At 46.0% G+C, this 24292-nt stretch overlaps 1 protein-coding gene across 1 annotated transcript in view; it reads left to right on the forward strand.

Moving 5' to 3' along the window:
- Positions 1 to 4185: 4185 nt before the first annotated feature.
- Positions 4186 to 24292, forward strand: part of LOC144823688 (protein mono-ADP-ribosyltransferase PARP14-like) — a 924605-nt gene continuing 904498 nt past the window's right edge. Inside the window, exon 1 of the mRNA XM_078682423.1 lies at positions 4186 to 4701. Within this exon, the coding sequence (XP_078538549.1) occupies positions 4515 to 4701 (187 nt within the window). The 5' untranslated portion in view covers positions 4186 to 4514. The remainder of the gene's footprint in view (positions 4702 to 24292) is intronic.

The following is a 24292-nucleotide window of genomic DNA, read 5'->3' on the forward strand; positions in this document are numbered from 1 at the left end:
GTTGCTCAATTCTCGAAGTGCTTGTCGCTCTTCATTGGAGATGTTTTGGAAGACTCGTTTCTGCATTGGGTTGAGGTCTTCAAGATCCTTCATAACCGCTTTTTCGAAGGTCAGGAGTTCAATAGGGAGTGTGTTGTTCATAGGGGTGAAGGTAGATTTTGGCTTAAGTCCCGTATCACCTTGTTCGGTATTAGCCTTCTTATCTTTAAAGAATATCTGGAGTTTCAGCCTTCTTATAAATTCCTGGATTTCTTTGCAGAGGTGGAATTTATCCATGTTGGCAGTGGGGACATATCCTAAGCCTTTCTCTAGTACTCTTTTCTGCGATTCAGATAGCTCCGTGCCGGTAAGATTTACCACTAGACTCATTTCTGATTCTTGGACGCACCTGTCATACTCCTGGTTGACACTCTCGGGGTTCCTTCCTCCTCGATGTTCCAGTGTACGGAGGTGCCTCTCCGGTTCCTCCCCTTGTTTTGTCCTTGGCGTGCGCCTAAAAAAGAAGCCGATTGGTCAAAATATCCATAATCTTGTTGGTATCCCCATTGTGGGAAGGGGCCATTTGGATGTTGAAAAGGCGGTGGGCCATACTGTTGTTGGGGGTACATCATAGGCTGCAGGTAGCTGTTCCATCCCCGCATGCCACGGTGGTTAGGTCGTCGGAAATTTCTTCGTGTGCCCTGGTATCTGGGGCTTTTGTTACCACTAGAATTAGAGCTGTTAGATCCAGCATCTGATGAATCATCATTAGAAATATTGTCACTCGATGGTTTGTAATTGTCTTTTATATAAGGGTAGATCTTCTCTTTTGTCCACCTACTGGTGTCTTTTTTTAGTTTCTCATATTTACTTTCTTTGAGAGTTATTTCAAAGTCATTTAATGTCTTGTTTAGTTCGTCAAGATACTTCTTAAGATTGGCCGGAGATTCATAGTTCTTGAGACGTATCTCTATTGCTTGTATCTCCCCTTTTAAATCAGTTGCTAGTCTGCTTGCCGTCTTGATGATAAGAAGGATCCAATCTTGTGTGCATCTCCACGAGATTTGGGACCAATCGATTTTAAAAGTTTTATCTTCAAGAAATATAAATGGTTCATTCCGAACTACAAGGCCTGATGGAGCAGTATTGACCTTCAAGTACTCAGACATTAGTAACCCATGGATAGCAGTTTTTATCTGAGTTCTCCTTAGTTCCTCCAGTTCATCCCAGTCACTATTTTTTGTGGAGGGGCACCCGGAGTTGAGTCCTTCAAAAGTCCCTAGAGTGGCCATTAGATTAGAAATTTCATCCTCAGTGAATGCGAGGCCTAGATCGGCCATTCTTTACCAAGAAATCGGGGATCCCTCTATCTTCCCTGCGTTAGATGCCGTGAAATGCAGAATCACAAAGTGGTGTGGAGAAACGGATCCTAGTCGACTTCCGCAGCTGCACGCTGCCAATAATTCCAAAACAATAGAGGAAGTATAGAGGTGTTGACAGAATCACCCTCCAATTCGATATGTATAAACAATGAGATTCTATCAATGTGTGGTGGTTTTAATTTTTGATTTTTATTTTTACATGTGGGTGGTGAGAATAATAAACTCTCTCTTAGGATGGTAAAGATGAGAGCACAATGTGCTTGTTAAAATACCCCTCACACACTAAAAAAATCCTTTAGTGTCATGCTTCATCATGGGGGTCTTCCCGTCCCTCTACGGGGCGGGCGTGCTACGACCTGACGAACTACGAGGGAGCACTTTGAAGGTGACAGAGGCTATGTGACAGTGCAAGGTGAGTGATGTCAGTGAAGTGTAGGGACCTATTTATGTGTGGGTGTTAAAAAAGGCTAAAAATTCCCTGGCTGGTGGAAAAAAACAATTTATTCACTTCCCTAGCTGGGAACGTTAAGAAGGGGGTTTTGAGGTAGAGCGATTAGCTAGCTACCTGGTCTACATGTTTCGTAAGCAGTCCCCTACTGCTTACTCATCAGGACCTTCTAATGGCCCCTACTAGAAAATGCTCGGTTTCTAAATGTAATATGCCTACAGTCCTAAAAACTAGCAGCAAAAAATCAGCTGGTAGTTTTAGCTTCAGGGAATGAGCTGGCCCAAGGGAAGCGAGATAAAATTTATCAAAAAAGTGGACCTTAATGCGGTCTCTGTAAAGGAAATGGGAAAAAAGAGAGAGAGAAAAAAACACCAGATTTATACAATTGTATATATAATCTGTCATTCAGCACAAATTATTGACAGTGCCACTGGTCTCACTATATGTCCATATTAGCCCGACTGATAAAGAATATACTTAAGACTTTATAAACAGAGAAAAGGTACATTCTACCATCCCCTGGTTGTTCGTTTGCACTTGCTGGCCGAACATCGTGTAGCCCCATACCATTAGGGCTGGTTTTTGTCAACACACACATAATCATAACTCAATGCACACATCAGCATCACACAGGATTAAAATACGAGGGACCCGATTCTTTCGAGAGGAATGTTCAATTCGAAAGGTGTTATTCAGAACAATCATTTAAAATCACCATAGGACACACAAAAGTTTTTGATACATACTACTTTGGCACACGTTATATGCCCCATGAGCTGACAGACGGTAGGTGTTCCCCACGGTAATCTGCAAGAGAAAGCCGCGCCCTTAGCGTGAAAATACACAAACCGAAATAGTTCGTTTTTGATCATTAGCTTTTTTCTCGTGGACCAAGTGTTTAAAGACTCATGGTCAAAGTCTATTACTCACAATTTCCGCATAAGTTCAATGCCTTACTCCTACCCGTTCTGCCGCTCTGAAGAATAATAGGGTCTTGTGTTCGGCAATCATATAAACTCTCCTTTGCGCTGTCGTCACGTTTGGTGTGTGATGACAAGACTAGCACGCTGACCTAAGATGGCCGCCGTTAGTGGAACGACGGATGGTGCATTAACGGAAGTCTTTCTTCCGTGTTTACTCTTTGAAAAAGATCATATGCCTCAAAATATTTATTTTTATTTGCTATCACTCCGTGATTATTATTGCAATTTCTAAACATTCAATTATGTCTGGTTTATGGGATTAGTTTGGGTAATGATTCTGACGGTGTCTGAGGTTACTGACACTCGTGTGAAGTCAATGCATACAGCGGACTATTTTGTATTGTTGTAGAAATATGTGTACAGCCATATCATAAACTCAAGAATTCTTGCTTGCAGCTATTATTTCTGTATATAAGGAAAAGGCTTGTTCTGTAAAAACGAACAGTCTCCTGAGAACACACGATCCGCGTGGTCGTGCTTCTCGGACACATGTTACTTGGTAGCTGCCAATAAAACTTGATCTCTGACTGCGACTAGAAGACTCTGTGTTTCTGTGGTCCGGAACAAGGGAGAACTCAGAGGTCTTCGGGTGTTATTCCCTGGCACCACCGGGTTCTTAAAAACCCGGCACCTCAGATGGACCCTGTGGTGTATATTTTGTTACTGTTGATCCCTACAGGTTGAACTATAGAGTTTTTGTTTTATTAAAATTTGAGAGGTATGTTTTGTCCTGCGAGACACGTTCTAGTCAGGCATAGATTTTATAGCCACTCCCCTATGGGAGTGGGCACACTTGCAACCCCACATGCATCCCTCACAGGCGTCACGAGTGACGTGAGCCTGCTAATAAAAGGGCCCGGGTGCACGTGCTCGAGGCCATTTGTAGTACTATACTAATGGGGTCTATGTCAATAATTTAGCGGCATGCGGGCCCACGACACAACACGTGTCAAAAACAGGATCCCAAGGAACTATCTACATAACATACAAATCTATGATCTGTGTGTTACACACTGTCCTTTGCAGCAGGCACATTAGCCCTAAATGCTACTTTATGAATCAAAACTATGACCAGGCAACAAACAGGTCTATCCAGCAAGTGCATTAACCAGCATAAATATCTTGCATTATTATCCCATCAAATTTGCCAGGCACATAAAGACCCCGTACACAAGAGCCGTTAACACACAAGATATTTTAAAATACTGCCTTTTTCTGGCTCATTAATTAAGCAAAACATATTCAGTGTCACCTTTGTCCTTGTTGCCGATTTCTTTGGGGTTATCTTTTAAATATAAAAATTACACGTTGACGGTCAAACTCTGCTCTACATGACTCTGTCCCGTGTGACTTCACCTTCTTATCTCTGCCACACTTTGACCTCCAATGTATGGTTTCTTCCCCGAGGACATTTTTCCCCAATTCAAGCGCTGTCCGTGACCGCCGGTTTTCACTACGAATATAGTAGTTTCTGGAATTTATCGTCGTATCAGTTTCTATTCCTCCCTTTTTGGGCGGGCTTCTGTGGCCGAGGGCGAGGCAGAGCAACAACCCTCAGTAACACTCCCTCAGCGCTTTACACGACTTGAAGTTCTTTAGAAACGAAACCGAAAGCGATGACCCGCCGTTGTGAGATTCATCTGGTTGCAAAGTCCTGTACGGTACAGGAAGTCCAATTCCTCGCGTCATTCCGAGCCGGGCAGCGGTAGCGATAACACGGACATGGGAGACGAAGCTTACCCGTACCCCGTCCTCGTGCGGGGGGACTGGGGCTCCCAGGGCTGCACCAAGGCGCTGAAGAACAAGCTCCTGTGCTACTTCCAGAGCCAGAAGAAGTCCGGCGGGGGCGAATGCCAAATCACAGTCTCCCGCCCCGGGGAGGTGCGCGTGCACTTTGCCGAACTCGAAGGTACCCCTCGGATCTCTTTCCGCACTCCTTCTGGGAAAAGTAGCAGCAGTGACAGGCTGGAAGGCAGCGGAGTGGGGGGTGGCTGGGATTTCATATTGGGAGCGAGGCGTCTTCGAGCAGCATTGAAAAGTTAACGTATGGGTGCGTTGAGGAGGGTCCCCGTGACCAACACGTGATCGTTGAATGTTGAGGTAGACGCGCTACAAATGCGCACGTTTGTGTTAGGGATTTTACCTGAACTATAGTTGACGCCTTTCTCAGAGAAAAGTACCCGTTGTTTATTTACGCTGTAAGAGTCTGCAAAGGCCCAGCCATGATATTACATTTTGTTGTATAAAGTCGTCCAAATTCGGCCTTTCTGTCTTTGTTTACTTGAATTATCAGCCAGGGATCACCGAGGCAGACGTTGAAGTATAACACATTCTAAAGTGCCTTCTATTTACTTTTTTTAATAAGGGAAAAATACCAGTTTTACGTCATTTTTCTAAATGTTTATACTGCGTGAGACATTAAAACGCCAGTCACTGTCAACCCTACTTTATCTCTCAGAGTTTTATATGCAAGTTTTATAACTCCCTAAGTCATCTCAGCGGTCCACTAAATGTCATTAGAGATTTTAAGTCGGGCAGCAGTTTGTCAGCGGACCCCTTAGAAGACTCGGAGCTAACAAATATGTTTGGCCCGAAAGAGTGCAGCACAGACACTGAGGGGCAGATTTATGTTAACTGGCGCATCCCCAGGGATGCGCCAGTTAATGTGCGCCACAGTGAGCCACTGCTCCGCCACCCATGCGGCGCACCATGGTACAAGGTAGTGAAGATGCGTGACGCATCTCTCGGCGCACGGGCGGCGCATTGCAGGAGTCATGTCGCAAGTGCGACATGACTCCTGCAATGCACAGGGGCCACCTCTTCAATGTATGAAGCAGGCGTAAGGAATTGTCATAGAAAGTGACTGAGTGAAATCTCAGATTTCACTCAGCCACTTTTAGGAGGCGTTCCTGCGCAGGAACGCCCCCCCCCCCTGCGCAGGAACGCCTCCTTATGGCGCAGGGGTTTCCAACGTGACACATCTCCTAGATGCGTCACGTTGTAAATAGGGCGCATTGTTTGCGCCGCCGTTGCGTCACATTACGTGGCGCAATTGCGGCGCAAGGAGGCGCAAGAGCCTCATAAATCTGCCCCAATGACTTTAATATGTGTGAAAAGGGCCGCTTTATTGATGAGAGGTGTACCTCACAAAACATTACCCTTTTGCCTTACAAAACGACACCTCGCTATACATTGATTCACCTACATATCCTCCTCCCCCACCCCTAAGGTTTCCCCACCCTTATCTTTTCTTTGCAACTATTTAAAAAAAAAAACAACTGCTCGGTCATTAACTGTTGACCTTTAACCCTGTACCCTCTTCTTTACTTCTCAAACATCTACCTAACTATCTCCTATCTTAACCTTATTGCTGGCTCCTGGAGTAACTTGTTTTCAACCATAAAGTTAAACTGTAAACATGCTAAAAACTAGCTACCATGGCCGTATTATGCATTGTGATAGAACCAGGGGCCGTATTATGCATTGTGATAGTTTGCGCACGGCGAACTCGCGCTGAAAATACAGAGCAGCTACTCAGTGTTTGCACGGTGCAGGCGGCACCCGTCTGCACTTTCAAACAGGATTAGAGATCCCTTGCAGGCGAGTGCAGTTAGTGACTGCACCTGTCTGCAAGGGGATTTCTTGGGGGTCCATGAGCCCCCCTTTACCACTTGCAGAGGGCTGTTCTCAGGGGGCGCACTAACAGTGCACCACCTTTCAAATGGGTCACTGTCAGTGCGCCTCCTGAGAGCTGCTATCACTCTGCACTTGTGTCTGTACTATGGCGCTTATGCAGAGTCTAAGGAATCCCCTCATTTGCTTAGGGCACGCCCCTTTGCAAATGAGGGAACACCCTCTGAAGGTAGCGCTGGCACTTTAAGTGCGCCAGCGCTGTCGGTATTATGGAAGGGGACGCACAAGCGTCTGCGCCCCCTTCTATAATACCCAAGTGCACCGGGGGAGCGCAAAGCGGGTGTAAACGCCTACTGCACCCCAGGTCACTTATTGTAATACGTCCCCAAATGCCTTGCACCTGCTTCAAGCTACAACTCCATACATTGCACTTCCCCTCCAATGCACCGCTGCAATGCACCAAATAACCTATAACTTGACCCTGCCTGTAATAAACAAACTGTTCTTCAAGGTAAGAGGGAGGAAACATTTATACAACTAATCTTCCCCTACATCTGCCGGCTGGCTTCTCACCTTACCAAAATGGTGACACAGCTTGTAAAAGGGCCGGTTTTATAGCCCCTGCCCGTCAGCCCAAAATCTCGACCAAAAAGCCTCCCTCTCGGTCGCCTCCGCCCCCCCTCCCCCCAAGCCCCAATCGGTAGGAATGGCAATGGTTTACTCCGGGAACCAGTGGCTGGGGATGGCTGCAGAAAGGAGTTCAGCTATAAACGAGGAGTGTTATCAGTAAGTAATCATGCACTTTTTTTGTACAAACTCTGCTGCTAGAGACATTGGTAACTAAGAAAGATATGATAGCAAAGCTATTTTGGCCTTTTAAATTGGCCACAGACTGCATTTTAATCTAGCTCAGGGCTAATGCAGAGATCTGTGTTTATTCAGCAAGTTTCATGGTAACTGGTTAAATAACTCCGGCGGTTCATGCATTGCATTTGCTGGAGAGATCTTTTTGCTCTCTCTGCCCACATGTTTGAATGTTAAAATAGCAGTACCTACTGAAGGGCATAGCTTGTAAGGTTGGGATGTATTTGTATTTTATGTAAGAAATCTCAATGGCTTAATGATTTTGTTGCAGAGATGCTTAGTTATTTTCAGCTCACAAATTTCAATCCTGGTGAAACAGCTTAGTCTAACCAGCATTGGCATAGTCAATAAGTCTTGCCTATGGCTTGGCCAATATGTTAGCCCTGTTGTACATTAGTCTGGCTGCTATTCATTATGGCTAAAACCTATTGCTGAAAGGAGCCTAGAGTGAAGTGTTTTAAAGTTGAGTAGATTGTAGTATTATGGAGTAGAGTGCTGTAGAGTTGAGTCAAGTGGTAATGGTGTGTCATGGAGTGGTGTGTAGTGTTGTGCAGTGTAATGTTAGTCTAAGTAGATATTCTGATATACCACCATATTCACTTACATTTATTCAGCTTATGCTACACTGATGCCCTTATCTTATACTAATACTTAATTCAGATGCTTTATACTGATAAACTTACTCTGCAGTGTACTGTAGGGAGTATAATGTTGTTTTCTGAAACTATACTCTCACAGGCCCGCCACACTTTACAAAGATTAACAGTCTAAATTTCAGGGCCTGTTGGCAAAAAAATAAAGAAACTAAAGTAACCTTTTGTATTTCATCCAAAGTGCTCAAAATTTACCCTGCCTCGAGCACGGAGTTGCCACATTTGGCAACTTTGGACATATCTTTGTCACAAAGTGGGCAGAAGGTGAGTCACTGCTGCTCTCAGTGCCTTAAAAGGAAAATGTGTGACAGGTGTAAGTAGGTCTTATCTCTGCGAGAGGTGTTAGCTGGGTTGTATTGTAATGTGGTTGGGCAGGATATGGAATACAAAAAACAAAAAACAAAATAATCAACAGAAAGTACAGGTCATCCTTCCAGTTAACCACTTGCGTAGCATAGACTCCCATAAGTACATATAGTAGCAGCGTCTTCTAAACAACAGCTATATTTTATGTAGCTGCTCAATTTTAATTTTGTCCAAGGAAAGGGGCTGTAAGAGGGAGTTGAATTTCTAGTTAAAGACATGTATTTCTGTTCAAGAGAATGAAGGAAAGACGCCCCATGAGATGGTGAGTGCGGCTAGAGTTACTAAAAATGTGTGGTCATGTGTTCCTGTGTGGCCCTTTGGAAAGCTTGACTGGTCATCTTCCAGTTGCTTACTACCTTACTTGGTTGTTAATTTGGCACTAATGAGGTAAAATAATTCCCCAGAAGATGTAAACCCATTGAAGACAACTGGTTTGTGGGGCAACCACAAATGGCCAAAAGAGAACACCAGAAAAACGTTATTACAAGGGAAAGGGCAGTGCCCGAAGGACAAAATGTGATTTTCTTTGAGGTCTTGAAATCATTCATTAATATGGAATGCAAAAAACGAAATAATAAACATAAAGTCCTGGTAAGTCTTCCAATTCTGCGTGCATTTATGCCTGTTACAAGCAATGTTTGTGGTAGTATCAATGAAATCAACCTTAGAAAGTTTGCCACTAGACCTAAAAGCCCACAAACCTTTAAAAAAAACAGCCCACACACTGACCTATCAGACCAGCCCCTCGGGCACTGTGTGATTGCCGTATGGCCAGTCCGACCCTGGAAGATGTACCATCTATAGTGTAAGAGGTTGCGTTCTTATGTTTAGTTTAATTTGTCAGTTTCAACATGTTGTGTGATACTTTTCTGTGGAACACCATGATGTATTCCAAATCACTTGAGCATCTTCTAGGATTGTAGACAGGCCATGCATATGTATGTCTTTCAAAGGAGGGTGTGGTAGGAGCACTCTTATGTGCCAATAATGGCTAATTAATGTAGTTTTTGTGTTATTAATATAGATATATGCCAAGAGCTTGATTTTTTCTGTTGTGTTAGGACATGGTGTTTTTTTTTCTATTGATGTGTGGGATTCCAATAGTGTGGACCAGGTTTCATGGGCGCTTGAGTACATCACAGGAAATTGGCAATTTCAAACTGAGATAGTGGCAGCATGCAGATGAATTGCTTCCCTGGTGGAGAGTGCTGCAGGAAGCACAGCGATACTAGTCTTTATTATATATAGCCAGGGCCACGTGGTGTGTGTAGATATGCGCAAGCAGGTAATCCATCACTCCTAAAGGGAGTCTAGTCTGTCTCTTGTAGTTGAACATTACAAGAATGTAACTGAGCATAACCAGGACTGTTTTTTATCAAACTATCCATGCATCAGGTTTGGTCTCCATATGAAACAACAGGACCAGTTTAGAAATCACTGGCAGGTGTTTGCTCAGCTTGTTCATTATATGTGCACATGTGTGCTGTGGGCCAGTTTTACATCCATCCTTGAACCACTGCACATTGAAGGGCAATTGAGAACAGACGGGCAGTGTGTATTAGAGATTCTTAAAAATGAATGGCTCAGAGCATGGGGCAACTACTTTGCCACATATTTGAATGTGCCTCTCTTTCTGGAATGTTCCAAAGCTGGCTTCAGCATAGGGAGAGTAACCAATGCAGGATCAGCATACATGCTGCCCAGATAACATTAGAGCAAGATTCCCAGCAGTCATATTTACCATGCATGCATGCATACATACAGTATAGTGAGGTATGTGTAGCTCTTGAGTACCACGAGAATGAGCCAATTTGAAATTTTTGCCAGACATGAAGTACATTTGACAGTTTGCAGTGGCCACAGCGGACTCTTTCCTAATTTCTGGTGCACTTGGAGAAAAAATAAGCTGATAGTTTAAAATCGCTTGTGCTTCCTGTTTCTAGCCGAGGGTGTAGAGCTGCTCAGACATTGTTCCGGGGCCTTTAGTTTAGTGCGGTCACGCAAATCATATTTACGCTCAGAAGTTATAGCGGTCGGTGAACCAGCACACAAATTCTGCTTCTGTCGTTGCTGCTGTTTATTCTTACTCCAATTTCTTTTAGAAAAGAATGGTCTCCCCTCCTTTTCAGGTTGGGGCTTAGTTTGTTGCTGAGTTTGAGTAAAAGGTTTAACTCCCAAATTATTTTGATCTAAGGATTTATATGCGTTAGCTATAAGTTTCAGCAATTCCCCTGGGTTAACCACATTAGGAACCGCCTCTAAGAACTGACTCCCCTGTAAGCTTACTGTTTCCCATTTTAGATTCGCTAGGATCATATCAGAAACGACAGGGAATGCCCCCACCAGTCTCATACCCAACTCTAGCAATGGGGCGAGACGGAGCGATGTAACAGGGTGAGGAAGGGCGCCATTAAACCAAATAGTGTGTTGCCATGCCGACAACAGAACTTCATGCAAATTATAGGGACAATACCTCGCAGGGACTACACCTAGCACATACTCCTGAAAGAATTGATCATTACCGTCCACAGCCGGAACTTTAACCCATGCATTTGCCTCTACAACAAAAATAAAGTCCGCCCCCGTAATGGGCACTCCGTGTTGGGTCAAATGTGCTGTAACAGCTGTGCGGTTCGGTGCTGTAATATTAACAGCCATGACTAATATAGCAAGCCAAAAGGTAGGTCAAAGCCGGGTTGTAATTTGAACCTTTTAAAATTCAAGCTTGAAAAACCTATATATCTAAAAAATAGGAGGTTTGTCCCTCGCACCACGGACGTCTCCGATACTAGTGGGAGGGTATTGTGGACAAACGGTTGTATGGCATTACAACGCTGGGATTACAACGAAAGTCGTTACAACGACTTTCGCTGGAGGGCGCTGGATAGTGGAATAGTTTAATTTTCTATTCAAACTCCAGCCCACGTTGACAGTAGGGAAGGTGTTGGATAGAAAATTAAACTATTCCCTATCCAACAGCGCCCTCCAGCGAAAGTCGTTGTAACGACTTTCGCTGTAATCCCCGCGTTGCAATGGCATTGCGGGGTAACCCCCGCGTTGTCATGGCTGTTTTCCAAACTCACGCGCTACTTCGGGGTCTCGGGAAGAAGTACCAGGCCAAACATTGGTGGCGCCGGCTGTGTATCGTAATCAAGATTTTCTCAGGCACATGAGATGCCTTTATGTTCTATGCCACAGACACAAGCTCAATATGCCATCAAACGTGAGGCCAAAGCTCCTGTTAACGAAATACTAAACCAATTTGAATATCAGGGTGTGATTGAACCCTGTGTTTCAGCAATGAATAATCCTCTTTTACCGTTCGTGAAACCGGATGGCTCCTATCATATAGTATTGGATAACAGGAATTTGAATAGTCATGTGCGTACATTTGCACTAGAAAACGTGCACAGCTCTGCTTTGGTCAATAACATTGTACGCAAAAGATATAAGACGCCCATAGATATTTCCGGTGGTTTTTACAGTCACACTCTGGCTCCAGAGAACCGTGACTGGACCGCATTCACTGGAATCGGCAGTCAAAAATATTTTCACGCTTGCCTATGGGGTATAAGAACAGTCCAGGGGCTTTTGCAGCACGCGTGGTCTCACTTTTACACAATGTAGACCCAAATGCTTTCTCTTATGTGAGTGACATATATTTAACAGATGATGAGTTGATTCCACATCTAGTCCATGTTGATCGCATCGTGTCTTTTGCCGACCTAGGGTGCAAATTTAATTTTGCAAAATCACACATTGCCTGTTTGACAGTCATCTTTTTGAGTTTACAAACTCAACAATGAATGTAGAGGCTTGGCCCCTCATTCTTGGAGAAATGCGCTCAATTGCAGCCTCCTCCTACTCTGAAAATGTTACAATCTTTACTGGGTTTCTTGAATTTCGCTTGTACTTAGATACCTGATTATGTCCAGCATATCAAACCAATCCATGCTTTGATACAACCAACCTTTAGTTCTGCCAGCTGGCTTCCGGGAACATACGAAGATTCTTCGATCTCTGCAAGCAGATATGCTCGCGGCAAATTTCCTGTTAACACTTGACAATACTACAAATTTAGTCATATGAATCGTTCCAGGTACAGTGGGGTTCACATACTTGACGTTCAATGAAGGGGATACAGTCCCCATTGCATACTAATCACACTTGTAGACTTCAGCTGGGATGCGTTTTTCTCCAACTGAAAAAATCCTTACTGCTGTACAGATGGCGATTCTAAAAGAGCGCTCTCTTTCACAAGGTAGGTCGTAGGCTCAAAGCATGCCAATTTGGCCGCCTTTGCGATAGTCGCAGGTACAATGGTTGACGTCAAGTTTAAATCTTCTGTATTATGTACACTGTCTTTAGGAGACTGTACAGCTCAATTGGCTGAGCTGCGTGCTTTGGTGTTGACTCCAGAATTTGCTGATCCAACAAGCTGCACTCTAATAGTGTGCAATTCCTTTTTTTTAAATTTTTTTTTTTTTAAAACCTTTATTGCGCAGTATCATAAAACAAATACGGGCCTACAACCATCCGGCCGGCCTAGACATATTTATGAGCATTGTAGCAAGCTATACCGCAACTCAGTAGCACAAAGTACAAAAGAACAATCAACCTGAGTTACACCGGATATGCAGGTACTACCGAGAAAACAGGAGAATTTAAGGTTCATTTTTAAAGGTTTTTATAATTAAATTTATAGGAAAGCATACGAACCGAGAAGGATCAGAGCACGTATAGTCCACCGAAGACATGAATGGGCAACGTGTACCAGAAGAATTCCGAGCAAGCAGTGAGAAATAATCAAAATGGCGGCATAAGAACAGAACAAAAGGATAAACCGGCACAAAACACATCGCACGCCAAGCGCTACCCACCTAATCCTAACCGACCCCACTGACCCAGAAAAAGCAAGAAAGAAAAAGATAAGAACGTAAAGAGAAATAAGGCCCATAGAAACAAAAACTGACAAAATAAAGCCCTCCCCCCACCCCCACCCTACACACATGCAGAGGCTATGGCCTACCCCCCCCCTAACAGTGTGTCTGTCGCCCCAAAAAGAGTACCCGAAATAGAGAAGAAACAATAAAGAAAGAAGAAAAAGAGGAATAATATTGAACCGGAGGAGGGCCAAACGTATATACTCAGAACAATCAACATATGCAGTCATGGCCGCCATCCCCGGACCCCCAGACCGACATAGAATCAACGTGTAGCTACCCCGTGTGTACAGTATAGTCCCAGCATAACGAGCATCAGCAATCAAAAGGAGAAAACTTCTTCAACCTTGCCCCTTACGGTCCGATGTGTCGACAAGGTCCAGCTGGATAGTGGCCATCATGAACAGAGCGAGCGGACGGGATGACCACAACAGAATAGGAGATCGTCCACCAAAGTCTGTACAACTCGAAACCAAGTGTGCCACGTGAACACAAAAGGAAACAACACATAGCAACAATCCTCCGAGATAGGCCGGACAAATCAGTGATAGCAGTCCCAGGAGAAGATAGTGAGTCACGCCAACAGACCACAAAGGAGCTGCCGGACATGATGTCCGTAGACGATTCCCCAGCCAACGCAGAAATCCACGAACATCAGGGCTCTCCCCAACCAAAACAGTCAATTCCGCGGCAGAATCAGGATCCTGTACCTTCAGTGCCTCCGTGTACATCTGGGTAGGCAATCCACGGCAGTCGGTTACAGGGTGTGGCACAGTGCCCCGCACTCTAGAGCAAACGTGGCCAGTCGAGGGCATAGTGGACAAAAGGGCGTCCAATCGGTCCCCCAGCTCTTGGGCATCATCACGTAAGACAGCACGCAATTCACCTAGAGCCCCCAAAACATCGCCAATCCGCAATGGTTCCTCAGGAAAAGGGGATGCAGCAGCTCCCTGCACGCCAGGCACACAGACATGGAGGAAACCTCGAGACTGGCCGCCGACTTCCCCTGCGGACAGCCGATCATCTCGCCGCCACTCCACACAGTAGAGCCGGGCCGGGGGCACAGGGGCAGCACACTCCATTCCAACACCCACACGAGTCCAGTGTAGTGACGGGGTACGCTCGTATACTCGGGAGCAGCCCGGGGTCGTCAATTTCAAATGTCGAGTGTTCGATACAAAATGGCACCCACCACAGCGCTGGGCATCGAGAAAGCTGGGAAAATCTCCTACGAGCTGGGGAAAGGATACTTTGTATCACTCACAGCCGCATTAACCTCGGAGCGTGAAGCGTTGCGGAGCAGACGGGGTAATTGCAGCGGAAAGCACAGTGCAGCAGATACTATCCACCGGTCGGCTCCGACCCATTTGCAATGGCCTCTGGTGTAGTAATCAGGGTCGGCCGTCTCCGAGGAAGAGAGACCCGGTCGCCGCCATTGAACGCAAAGGAGGAGGCAAGGGCGCCGCTTCGCTTCCCCCGCTGGGTGCACACCGGGAAGCACAGCGTTGAGATCAGAGTCACCTCCCGGATCCGAAAAATCGGTTGAGGAGCAGGATAGCTTGCAGGATGAGTAGCGACACGGGAGGAAAGCGAGAGGGTCGGCGGAGCCGAGGGTTCAGGCGGCCATCATGGTTGCGGGCTAGGCTCCTCCTCTGCAATTCCTTTTTTGTGTGCAATCATGCAATGACAATTTGTTCTTGTCATGGAATGATTTTCGCTACACCAAATATAGCACAATTAAGCATAAAACGGTTTGGGTTCAAGTAGCGGCGCTCAAGGAAAGCCTGCCACTCACACATGTTATACATACTCTTGGTCATCAGCGTGTGGGAGCACATGCTGTAGGCAATTCATTGGCTGATAAAGCAGCCAACTCTGCAGTTGCCACATGTTCAGTAGCAGCAATTACAAGGTCAATGACAAAAATTGATAATAACATCCTGGCCGCCATAGCGGCTACTAAGGATGGGAGGAGGTTCTTTCAAGTATTCCCGTCCAACTATTCTTATCGTTTGTCCCCAGAACAAGTTCCAATAGTTACTGTCCCGTCCGTTGGGGATCTGCTGATTCCTAATGAGAACCGCAAACTTCCTTTGATCATAGCAGCGCAAGAGGGCATGGTTTCAGCACATGCTGGGGTTTCTGCAGCAGCGTTACTGGTGGCGTGGCTTCTACCTGTCATGACTTGCTTCCTGCATTCTCGTATCCACCACCAAGGGGCTGAACGGTGGGACTCTCCTGTGTTCTAATAAGCTTCCAGACCCTCCCCTTCATGTACATACTGACTTCCAGCCATTTGGACACTATTTGGAAATTGACATCCATTACCAACCCATGCCGGGTTTTGTGGAGGCCATCCTGCTCATGCTTGAAACTCCTTTACCTAGAATTCCCTGCTCACTGCTTCGTCTCCACCCCTGCAGGCCAAGAATGGGTGGAGAAATTGAACTCACCTGTGGCTGGCTGCTGCTAGCGTGCTCACACCTGATGCATGTGATTGCTGAGAGCTCTTTTAAGCCCCAGCTCCCTTCTGTCCAGGTTTGATCATTGTTGCTGTGTACTGGTGAGACTGACCCTTGTTTCCAGTGTTTCCTGAGCTTTAGTTATTCCTTGTTCCTGAACTGCAGCAGTTTCCCTTCTTCAAGAACTAGCACTGCCTGCAGTGCTACCTTTACTTCTGAGCCTTAGCATTGCTTGTCTCAACCTGCTGCTGTTTTCTTTGTTCATGAATTAGCATTGCCTGCAGTGCTACCTTGACTCCTTAGCATACCTTGTTCCTGGGCTGCAGTAGTTTTCCTTGTTCCTGAATTAGCATTGCCTGCAATGCTACCTTGGCCTTTGAGCTTTTTTTAAATTCTTGACTTGCCCCAGCACAGCCTTCACTGCTACTTTGTTTTCTTGTCGCTTGATCCAGCACTATTCTAGTATACCCTTGTAGCCTCCCCTTCTGTATATCCTTTTCCTGTCCCTGCTTTTCTTCCCATCACCTTGGTTCCAGTTCCTAGTTTACTGTCTTGCTGCTTTTCCTGCTGTTTTGCTTCTATTACCTTGTATGTTTGTTACTTGTTTTCTGCCAAGTGTGCCCCTGTGAATTCCTTCCTTTCCTGTTAGGCACTCCTCCTTGCTAGCTCCTTGTCTGTTTGTGCCTGTATTTAGTTCTACCCTATTGCTCTTACTTCCTTGCTTGTTCCTGTTTGATCGCCAGGATCCGTGGGCCCAGCTGATAACCTAGGTGGTGTTTCTTGTTCACTCTTAGTATTGTCTTTGAGTTTCATTTATAACATCACCATAGGTATCAGCTCCACAGACCCTGCCTTTGCATGCATATCCTATACGTGGGTATTTGCAGTCAGTATCTGTAACAGCAATTGTGGGTGAGGAACTTACTGAGCTTCAGTCTTACTGCGTGGAGCTCCTGAGTGTACCCCACATTCCCTTTATTGTTAATGTTGTTTAATATAATTGTATTGCGCATCCGTCCTCAGTATACTGATTCTGAATGCCCCATGAGTGCCTGTCCTTTCTACGTCTTAGCTATCTTGTTCCTTCATGCAGGCTTCCCCTTTGGACCCCTCTTCTTCTCTGACTTCCTGTGTGATCCTGGGCAGTGCAGTACTCCCTTTTCTGCTTCATTTTCTACCCAGTCACCAGTCTTTGCCCAAGTCCCTGACTGTGTTCCAAACAGTCCCGGACAGAATGACCAACCCACATTTCCAAGGTCCCTTGTGAGGTTTCTTTGCGTTCAGTTAGTTATTATTTTTCTCTTACATTTCTGTTTGAACATTTTGAAGGTGTGTCCTAATGAGAGGTATAAGAAAGAAACACAGTAGTGCATCATTTAAGTTTGTGCAGGGCAGTTCACCTGTGCCCACTAATGAGAGTTATTTAGTGTCTACTTTACAATTTGAGAATGTGTGGAAACGTGTAATATTTTACATTGGCGTAAGCGACCGCCATTTTGGCAGTGGCATCCATTTAGCTTCCTTCGTAATTCTTTCGTCTTCTGCTGTTCACCTTTTCACCCTGCTTGTGTCATCAACTTTACTTGACCTCTTTCGACATGGCTAAGCAAGGTACGTGCTGGGAGGTTTGTCGCTGACGGTGCACCTGGTCTTAGAGGATATCTATTGACCCTTTACTGCTGTCATAAACATTCCTGCTCCCCCTCCTTATTTGCTGACCAAGTGGTCATCCATCTGCCCTTGTTTGCTTATAGTTATTTCTGTGTCTAAACGTCCTCTTTCCATTTCTGTCCACATGCTTGTATTGCAACAAAATTGTATACAAGGACGATGGTTTGTGAATTTAGTGTACTTTCTCCAACAACACTTGAGGGTGTTGTTCGGACGCAGTCCTGCTCATGAGCATTTAATAAACTTGGTTTGTTTAACTGCACTCCAGTGCTGTTCTCTCTTTTGTTAGTCTTTGGACCCGTGGACGAGAGGGTGACACTGCACCAGTGTGCCCTCACGGGGGTACATTTCCACAAATGTTCACCCTAGTCCTGAAACAATGAATCCTCTTATGAGAAATGGACATTTTCATTCTGAATATTTTACTTATTGGCTCTCAAACACCTCTTTGCCAGATCTTGATTTCATCTTCTGTTCTGATGCAGATTCAATGCCTGTCTCAGAATTGCAAAAGGAGAATGATACCATACTCAGTTTGCTGAAGAAGAATTCTGATTCTAGCATGTTTACTGTAAGTGGTTGTAAAATACAATATTCAACCACACAACCAAAGAAAGAGCAGATGTATTTAATAAACTCTGTTCCCCATTCAAATAATGTTACCCAGTCTTGTAGTCCAGTAAAGATCACAGTCCCGAATACTAAAGGGACCTTCTTAAATACCACATTCAAAGTAAACAATAATCAGTTTAACAAAAGAGAGAAAAGACCTACTATGACACAGGCGGCTAATAGCCAGTTTGAACAAAATCCAAGTTGTAACTGTTGTTTGTTGTGAAGTTGCCAGGTCTACCACTGTCCTCTTAGAGGAAGATCTGCAGTTTTCACAGGATATAATTACATTTAAGATTCTTGAATTACAACAATAGAATCCAATTTTTAGACTCTGTTAAAAAACTACAACCCAGAGTTCAAGCGGCAATCTAACACCCCTGTACAAGATCACTATTCCACCTCTATGTTAGCATGGAGAATGAAGCTTTGCACTCTCTTTTGTGTTCCCCTGAGGGCTGGTCCAGCGATTTTGTGAATAATACTGTGGTTGATCACGCAGATTCCACTCAGAAAAGTCATAGTACCTTGTCTCACAGTGCAGTTATTCAAAGTATGTGTTTGAAGTCAGAATTTTCTAACTCATCTGGTGTTTTGTCTTCTAGTGTTAGATCACATCTATGCACTACTTCTGAGATGTGTCCCTTCACTTTTGAGAAACCCCAAATGCTAGGCAAAACACAAAACATCTCCTTGCTTTCTTTTCCTGATAGTGAAGTCAGTTCTATCTCAGAGGTAACCCGCAGGCAGGCCATACTGACAAAACCTGAACTCGTGACCCTTATACCCTGATGTGAAAATATCCTGTGATTCAGATCACACTTGATTTAACTGCTGCAACTGAAGTCAGCCTCCTAATTGAGAAGGAACAAAATCCTGACCCCTTGTTTGCTCTAGCGCTTTCATGACACCACATATTGAGACGTTGGGAAATTATACTCTATGCTCTCGTACATCTGTAACACCTTGTAATACAGAGGAAATTGGAAACATTTCCAAAGACCAAGTAATTTCTGACCTGTTTCCTTTGACTAAGATATATGAACTGTCTAATGGTAAAGGGAGTCAGGTCATCAGAGACTCTAAGCTAAGCAGTTTTCTTAGCCATCCTAAAGAAATGATTTCAATGTGTTTTAATGAGCCAAGGAACTGAAGATTTTAGTATTGACAACAGGGAATCTACTGTTCACGGGCTATCGCCATTCCCAGAATTTAAAGTTTGTCATCCTTGTGGCTCTCTGCCATCAGCTTGTCTTCTTGCAGAGTATCCAGAATCCTCAGTCGGCCTGCTACTTATAGAGACCTCAGCCTGCCTGCTGCTTCAGAGTCCTCAGCCGCCCTGCTGCCTTCTGAACGTCCGCCTGCCTGCCATCTGAGCCCGAGTCTGCAGCCTGCCTGCCATCTGAGCACGAGCCTGCAGCCTTCCTGCCATCTGAGCCTGAGCCTGCAGTGTGCCTGCCATCTGAGCCTGCAGCCTGCCTGCCATCTGAGCCCGAGCCTGCAGCCAGCCTGCCAGCCATCTGAGCCTTAGTCTGTAGCCAGACTGCCATTAGAACTGGAGTCTCCAGACTGTCTGACTTCCGAACCAGAGCTTCCAGCCTATTTGACTTCAGTATCAGAGATTGATTGCAGCCTGTCTGACTTCTAAACCAGAGCCTCCAGCCTGTCTGCTTCCGAACCAGAGCTCACAGGCTGCCTGCCTTCCGAACCAGAGCTCCCAGGCTGCCTGCCTTCCGAACCAGAGCTCACAGGCTGCCTGCCTTCCGAGCCAGAGCTTCCAGGCTGCCTGCCTTCCGAACTAGAGCTCCCAGGCTGCCTGCCTTCCGAACCAGAGCATCCAGGCTGTCAACCTTCCAAACCAGAGCATCCAGGCTGCCTGCCTTCCTAACCAGATCTTTCAGCCTGCCTGCCTTCCGAACCAGAGCTTCCAGGCTGCCTGCCTTCCGAACCAGAGCTTCCAGGCTGCCTACTTTCCGAACCAGAGCTTCTAGGCTGCCTGCCTTCTGAACCAGAGCTTCTAGGCTGCCTGCCTTCCGAACCAGAGCTCCCAGGCTGCCTGCCTTCCGAACCAGAGCTCCCAGGCTGCCTGCCTTCCGAACCAGAGCTCCCAGGCTGCCTGCCTTCCGAACCAGAGCTCCCAGGCTGCCTGCCTTCCGAACCAGAGCTCCCAGGCTGCCTGCCTTCCGAACCAGAGCTCCCAGGCTGCCTGCCTTCCGAACCAGAGCTCCCAGGCTGCCTGCCTTCTGAACCAGAGCTCCCAGGCTGCCTGCCTTCTGAACCAGAGCTCCCAGGCTCCCTGCCTTCCGAACCAGAGCTCCCAGGCTGCCTGTCTTCCGAACCAGAGCTCCCAGGCTGCCTGCCTTCCGAACCAGATGTTTCAGGCTGCCTGCCTTCCGAACCAGATGTTTCAGGCTGCCTGCCTTTCGAACCAGATGTTTCAGGCTGCCTGCCTTTCGAACCAGATGTTTCAGGCTGCCTGCCTTCCGAACCAGATGTTTCAGGCTGCCTGCCTTCCGAACCAGATGTTTCAGGCTGCCTGCCTTCGGAACCAGAGCTTCCAGGCTGCCTCCCTTCGGAACCAGAGCTTCCAGGCTGCCTGCCTTCGGAACCAGAGCTTCCAGGCTGCCTGCCTTCGGAACATATATGTTTAGTCTCTGAATCTCCAGCATCAGAGACAAAACTCTCAACATATAAGCCTCCAGGGCTTGGATCTCCGGCATATCTGCTTCCAAAGTCTCTTGCATGTGAGTCTTCTGTATGTTTTCCTCCAAGGCCAGAACTTCAGGTCTGCTTCTTGTGGACTCCTTTGTCTTTAGCCAGTTTGCCTTTGGCCTCTGTGCCGCCTGCCAATCCGTTTTCTGCTTTTGAAGCTATATTTCATCTTCCTTCATTTTCAGAGTGCTACTGCAGCCTGTCATCAAAAAAACATGAAGCACCTTTGATTCAGTCTCCTAAGCCCCCGTTACTGGATTTGGACTCTCCAGGTTCTGCCTTCAATACTGCTGTTAATTTGCAGCCTGTTATCCTACCCTTCAGAGGAACACAGTTTTCCTGCAGTCTTCTGGTATCTTGCCCTACATCTCTGATGGAAATTAACTTACTTCTTAGTAGCAAAGGCTTGGAATCCAGTTCCAGATTCCGGGAGCCCATCTTTGGAGGGGGTGTACTGTCACAGCTTGCTCCCTGCGTTCTCGTGTCCACCACCAGGGGGCTGAATGGTGGAACTCTCCAGTGTTCTCATAACCTTCCAGACCCTCCCCTTCACGTACAGACTGACTTCCAGCCATTTGGACACTGTTTGGGAATTAACATACCTTACCAATCCATGCCGGGTTTTGTGGAAGCCATCCTGCTCATGCCTGAAACTCCATTACCTAGAATTCCTTGCTCACTGCTTAGTCTTTACCCCTGCAGGCCAAGAATGGGTGGAGGAATTCAGCTCACCTGTGGCTGGCTGCTGCTAGCCTGCTCACACCTGATGCATGTGTTTACTGTGAGCTCGTTTAAGCCCCAGCTCCCTTCAGTCCAGGGTTGGTCATTGTAGCTGTGTACTGGTGAGACCGACCCTTGTTTCCAATGTTTCCAGACCTTTTTATATCCTTGTTTCCAGTGTTTCCTGAGCTTTAGTTTTTCCTTGATCCTGAACTGCAGCAGCTTCCCTTGCCCCTGAACCATGCAGTGCTACCTTGAATTCTGAGCCTTAGCATTCCTTGTTCCTGACCTGCTGCTGTTTTCCTTGTTCATGAATTAGGACTGCTTGCAGTGCTACCTAGACTACTGAGCCTTAGTATACATTGTTCCTGAGCTGCAGCAGTTTCCCTTGTTCCTGAATTGACACTGCCTGCAGTGCTACCTTGACTTTTGAGCTTTTGCTAAATTATCGTCTTGTTCCAGCACAGCCTTCAGTGCTACTTTATCTTGACTCCTGATCCAGCACTATTCTAGTATCCCTTGTAGCCTCCCCTTCTCTGTATACTTTTCCAGTCCCGGCTTTTCTCCCCATTACCTTGACTCCAGTTCCTAGTTTACTGTCTTGCTATTCTTGCTGTCTTGCTTCTATTACCTTGTATGTTTATTGTTTTCTGCCAAGTGGGCCCTGTCTTCTGTTCCTATTAAGCACTCCTCCTTGCTAGCTCGTCTATTGTGCCTGTATTTTGTTCTACCCAATTGCTGTTACTGCCTTGCATGTTCCTGTTTGATCACCAGGATCCGTGGGCCCAGCTGATAACCTATGTGGTGTTTCTTGTTCACTGTGAGTATTGTCTTTGAGTTACATTTATAACATCACCATGGGTATCGGCTCCACAAACCCTGCCTTTGCATGCATATCCTATATGTGAGTGTTTGCAGTCAGTATCTGGAACAGCAGTTGTGGGTGAGGAACTTACTGAACTTCAGTCTTACTGTGTGGAGTTCCCGACTGCTTTACCCCACATTCCTTTTATTTTTAATGTTTTATATATATGTGTATTGCACATCTGGCCTCTGTGTAGTGATTCTAAATGCTGAACCGCCTCATGGGCCCGATTCACAGAACTAACTTAAGACAAAATCCTAAACTTACTACCATTTTGGTATTCACAGAAGACAGTTACTCATTTTGGTATTCACAGAAGGCACTTAATCATTGATGAGTAAGTGCCTTCTGGCCATACCAAAATGAGTGACTTACTCTTTTTGAGTAACTTACTCATTTTCAGTAACTTACTCATGAGTAAGTGCCTTCTGTGAATACAAAAATGAGTAAGTGCCTTCTGTGAATACCAAAATGAGTAAGTGCCTTCTGTGAATACCAAAATGGTAGTAAGTTTAGGATTTTGTCTTAAGTCAGTTCTGTGAATCAGGCCCCATGAGTGCCTGTCCTTTCTGAGTCTCAGCCTTCTTGATCCTTCATGCATGCTTACCCTTTGTGGATCCCTTTTCTTCTCTGACTTCCTGTGTGATCCTGGGCAGTGCTGTACTCCTTTTTTAGGTCTCGCCTAGTGATGCAGCACATGCGTTGCTCGCTTTGGCGAGGCCTATTGTTGTCGGTTTTGTGTCCGAAGGGAGGCAGGAGATGTGCACTCCCAGACAGCAGATTTTGCACGCGCACGTCGTCTCGCCGTGTCTCTTCCTCCTTGTTATTTATTGCACTGGGCTTTTGGAGAAGCTTCTTCTGTCTCAGCCGGTATTCCTGCGCACATCCACCATGTCACCACTAGAGGGAGGGGAGACATCGTGCTTCAGACAAACCTGTGCTGGCCTCTTGAATGCAAGCACATGTACTCTTCCTCTCCTCTACCTGGGCAGTGACCTGCAGCCGTCTCCTTCACTGGCTTGCAGTCCCGCCCACACAACAGATCCTGGCCTCTGCTGCACGATCAGCCGCATCACCTCTGTGCTGCCAGGTCTATACTTATCCGTCTCCCCTCGGCGGCCTGGCCTTGCACACGCCAATGCAGACAGCAGCGCTGACCCTCATTGTAAGCCACCTGAGACTGACAGCACAGCAATCCTTCTTCAGTTACAAACAGCAGAACTATCCCTCGCTCATCTAATTCTTCTCTTGTTCAGTGCAGACAGCAGCGCTGTCCCTCGTCATCTACAACAGAGCCACCAGCCCCCTGACACGGACAGCAGAGCAATCCTTTTTCAGTTACAGACAGCAAAGCTATCCCTCGCCATGTTGCTCTGTCCTTGGGCAGGCATGTACCTCTCTGCCTAATTATTTGCAGGCCAACAACCATGCTGTGTCTGTCAGTGTATCTGTCGACATGATCCATCTGTCCCAAACCTCCCAGAAGCAAACTTTACACAGTGGAAAACCCACATTTGCTCGAGAAGGGAGACAGGACAGGACAACATGCTAGACACACAGGTAGAGACAGGATACCAAGCTGGAGACACAGGTACAGGGAGAGACAGGTAGAGACAGGATATCAAGCTGGAGACAGAGGTACAGGGAGAGACAGTTAGAGACCGGATACCAAGCTAGAGACAGAGGTACAGGAAGAGACAAGAATACTGGGTATGTGTGATGTTAGATTACTGAGCTATTACTTCCCTGAACAAATCCTTTCAGACCCCTACACATCATACAGCAGCGTTCTGAACGCTTCACTAACTCATATGAAAGCACCGGTGTACCTCATACGGCACAAGGCCTACTAAGACCCTATGCAGATACACTGACGCAGGTAAGGTGAAAGGTCACAGGAAGTCTTCCCCACAGATTACCCAAAACTCCTCACCTTCATACACATTTGGCCATTAGGTCACAATGACCCCCACCCTTTCTTAATGAAACTGCAGGAAAG

Source organism: Lissotriton helveticus, chromosome 3_1 (genome assembly GCF_964261635.1).
Source record: "Lissotriton helveticus chromosome 3_1, aLisHel1.1, whole genome shotgun sequence".
NCBI classification, from domain to species: domain Eukaryota; kingdom Metazoa; phylum Chordata; class Amphibia; order Caudata; family Salamandridae; genus Lissotriton; species Lissotriton helveticus.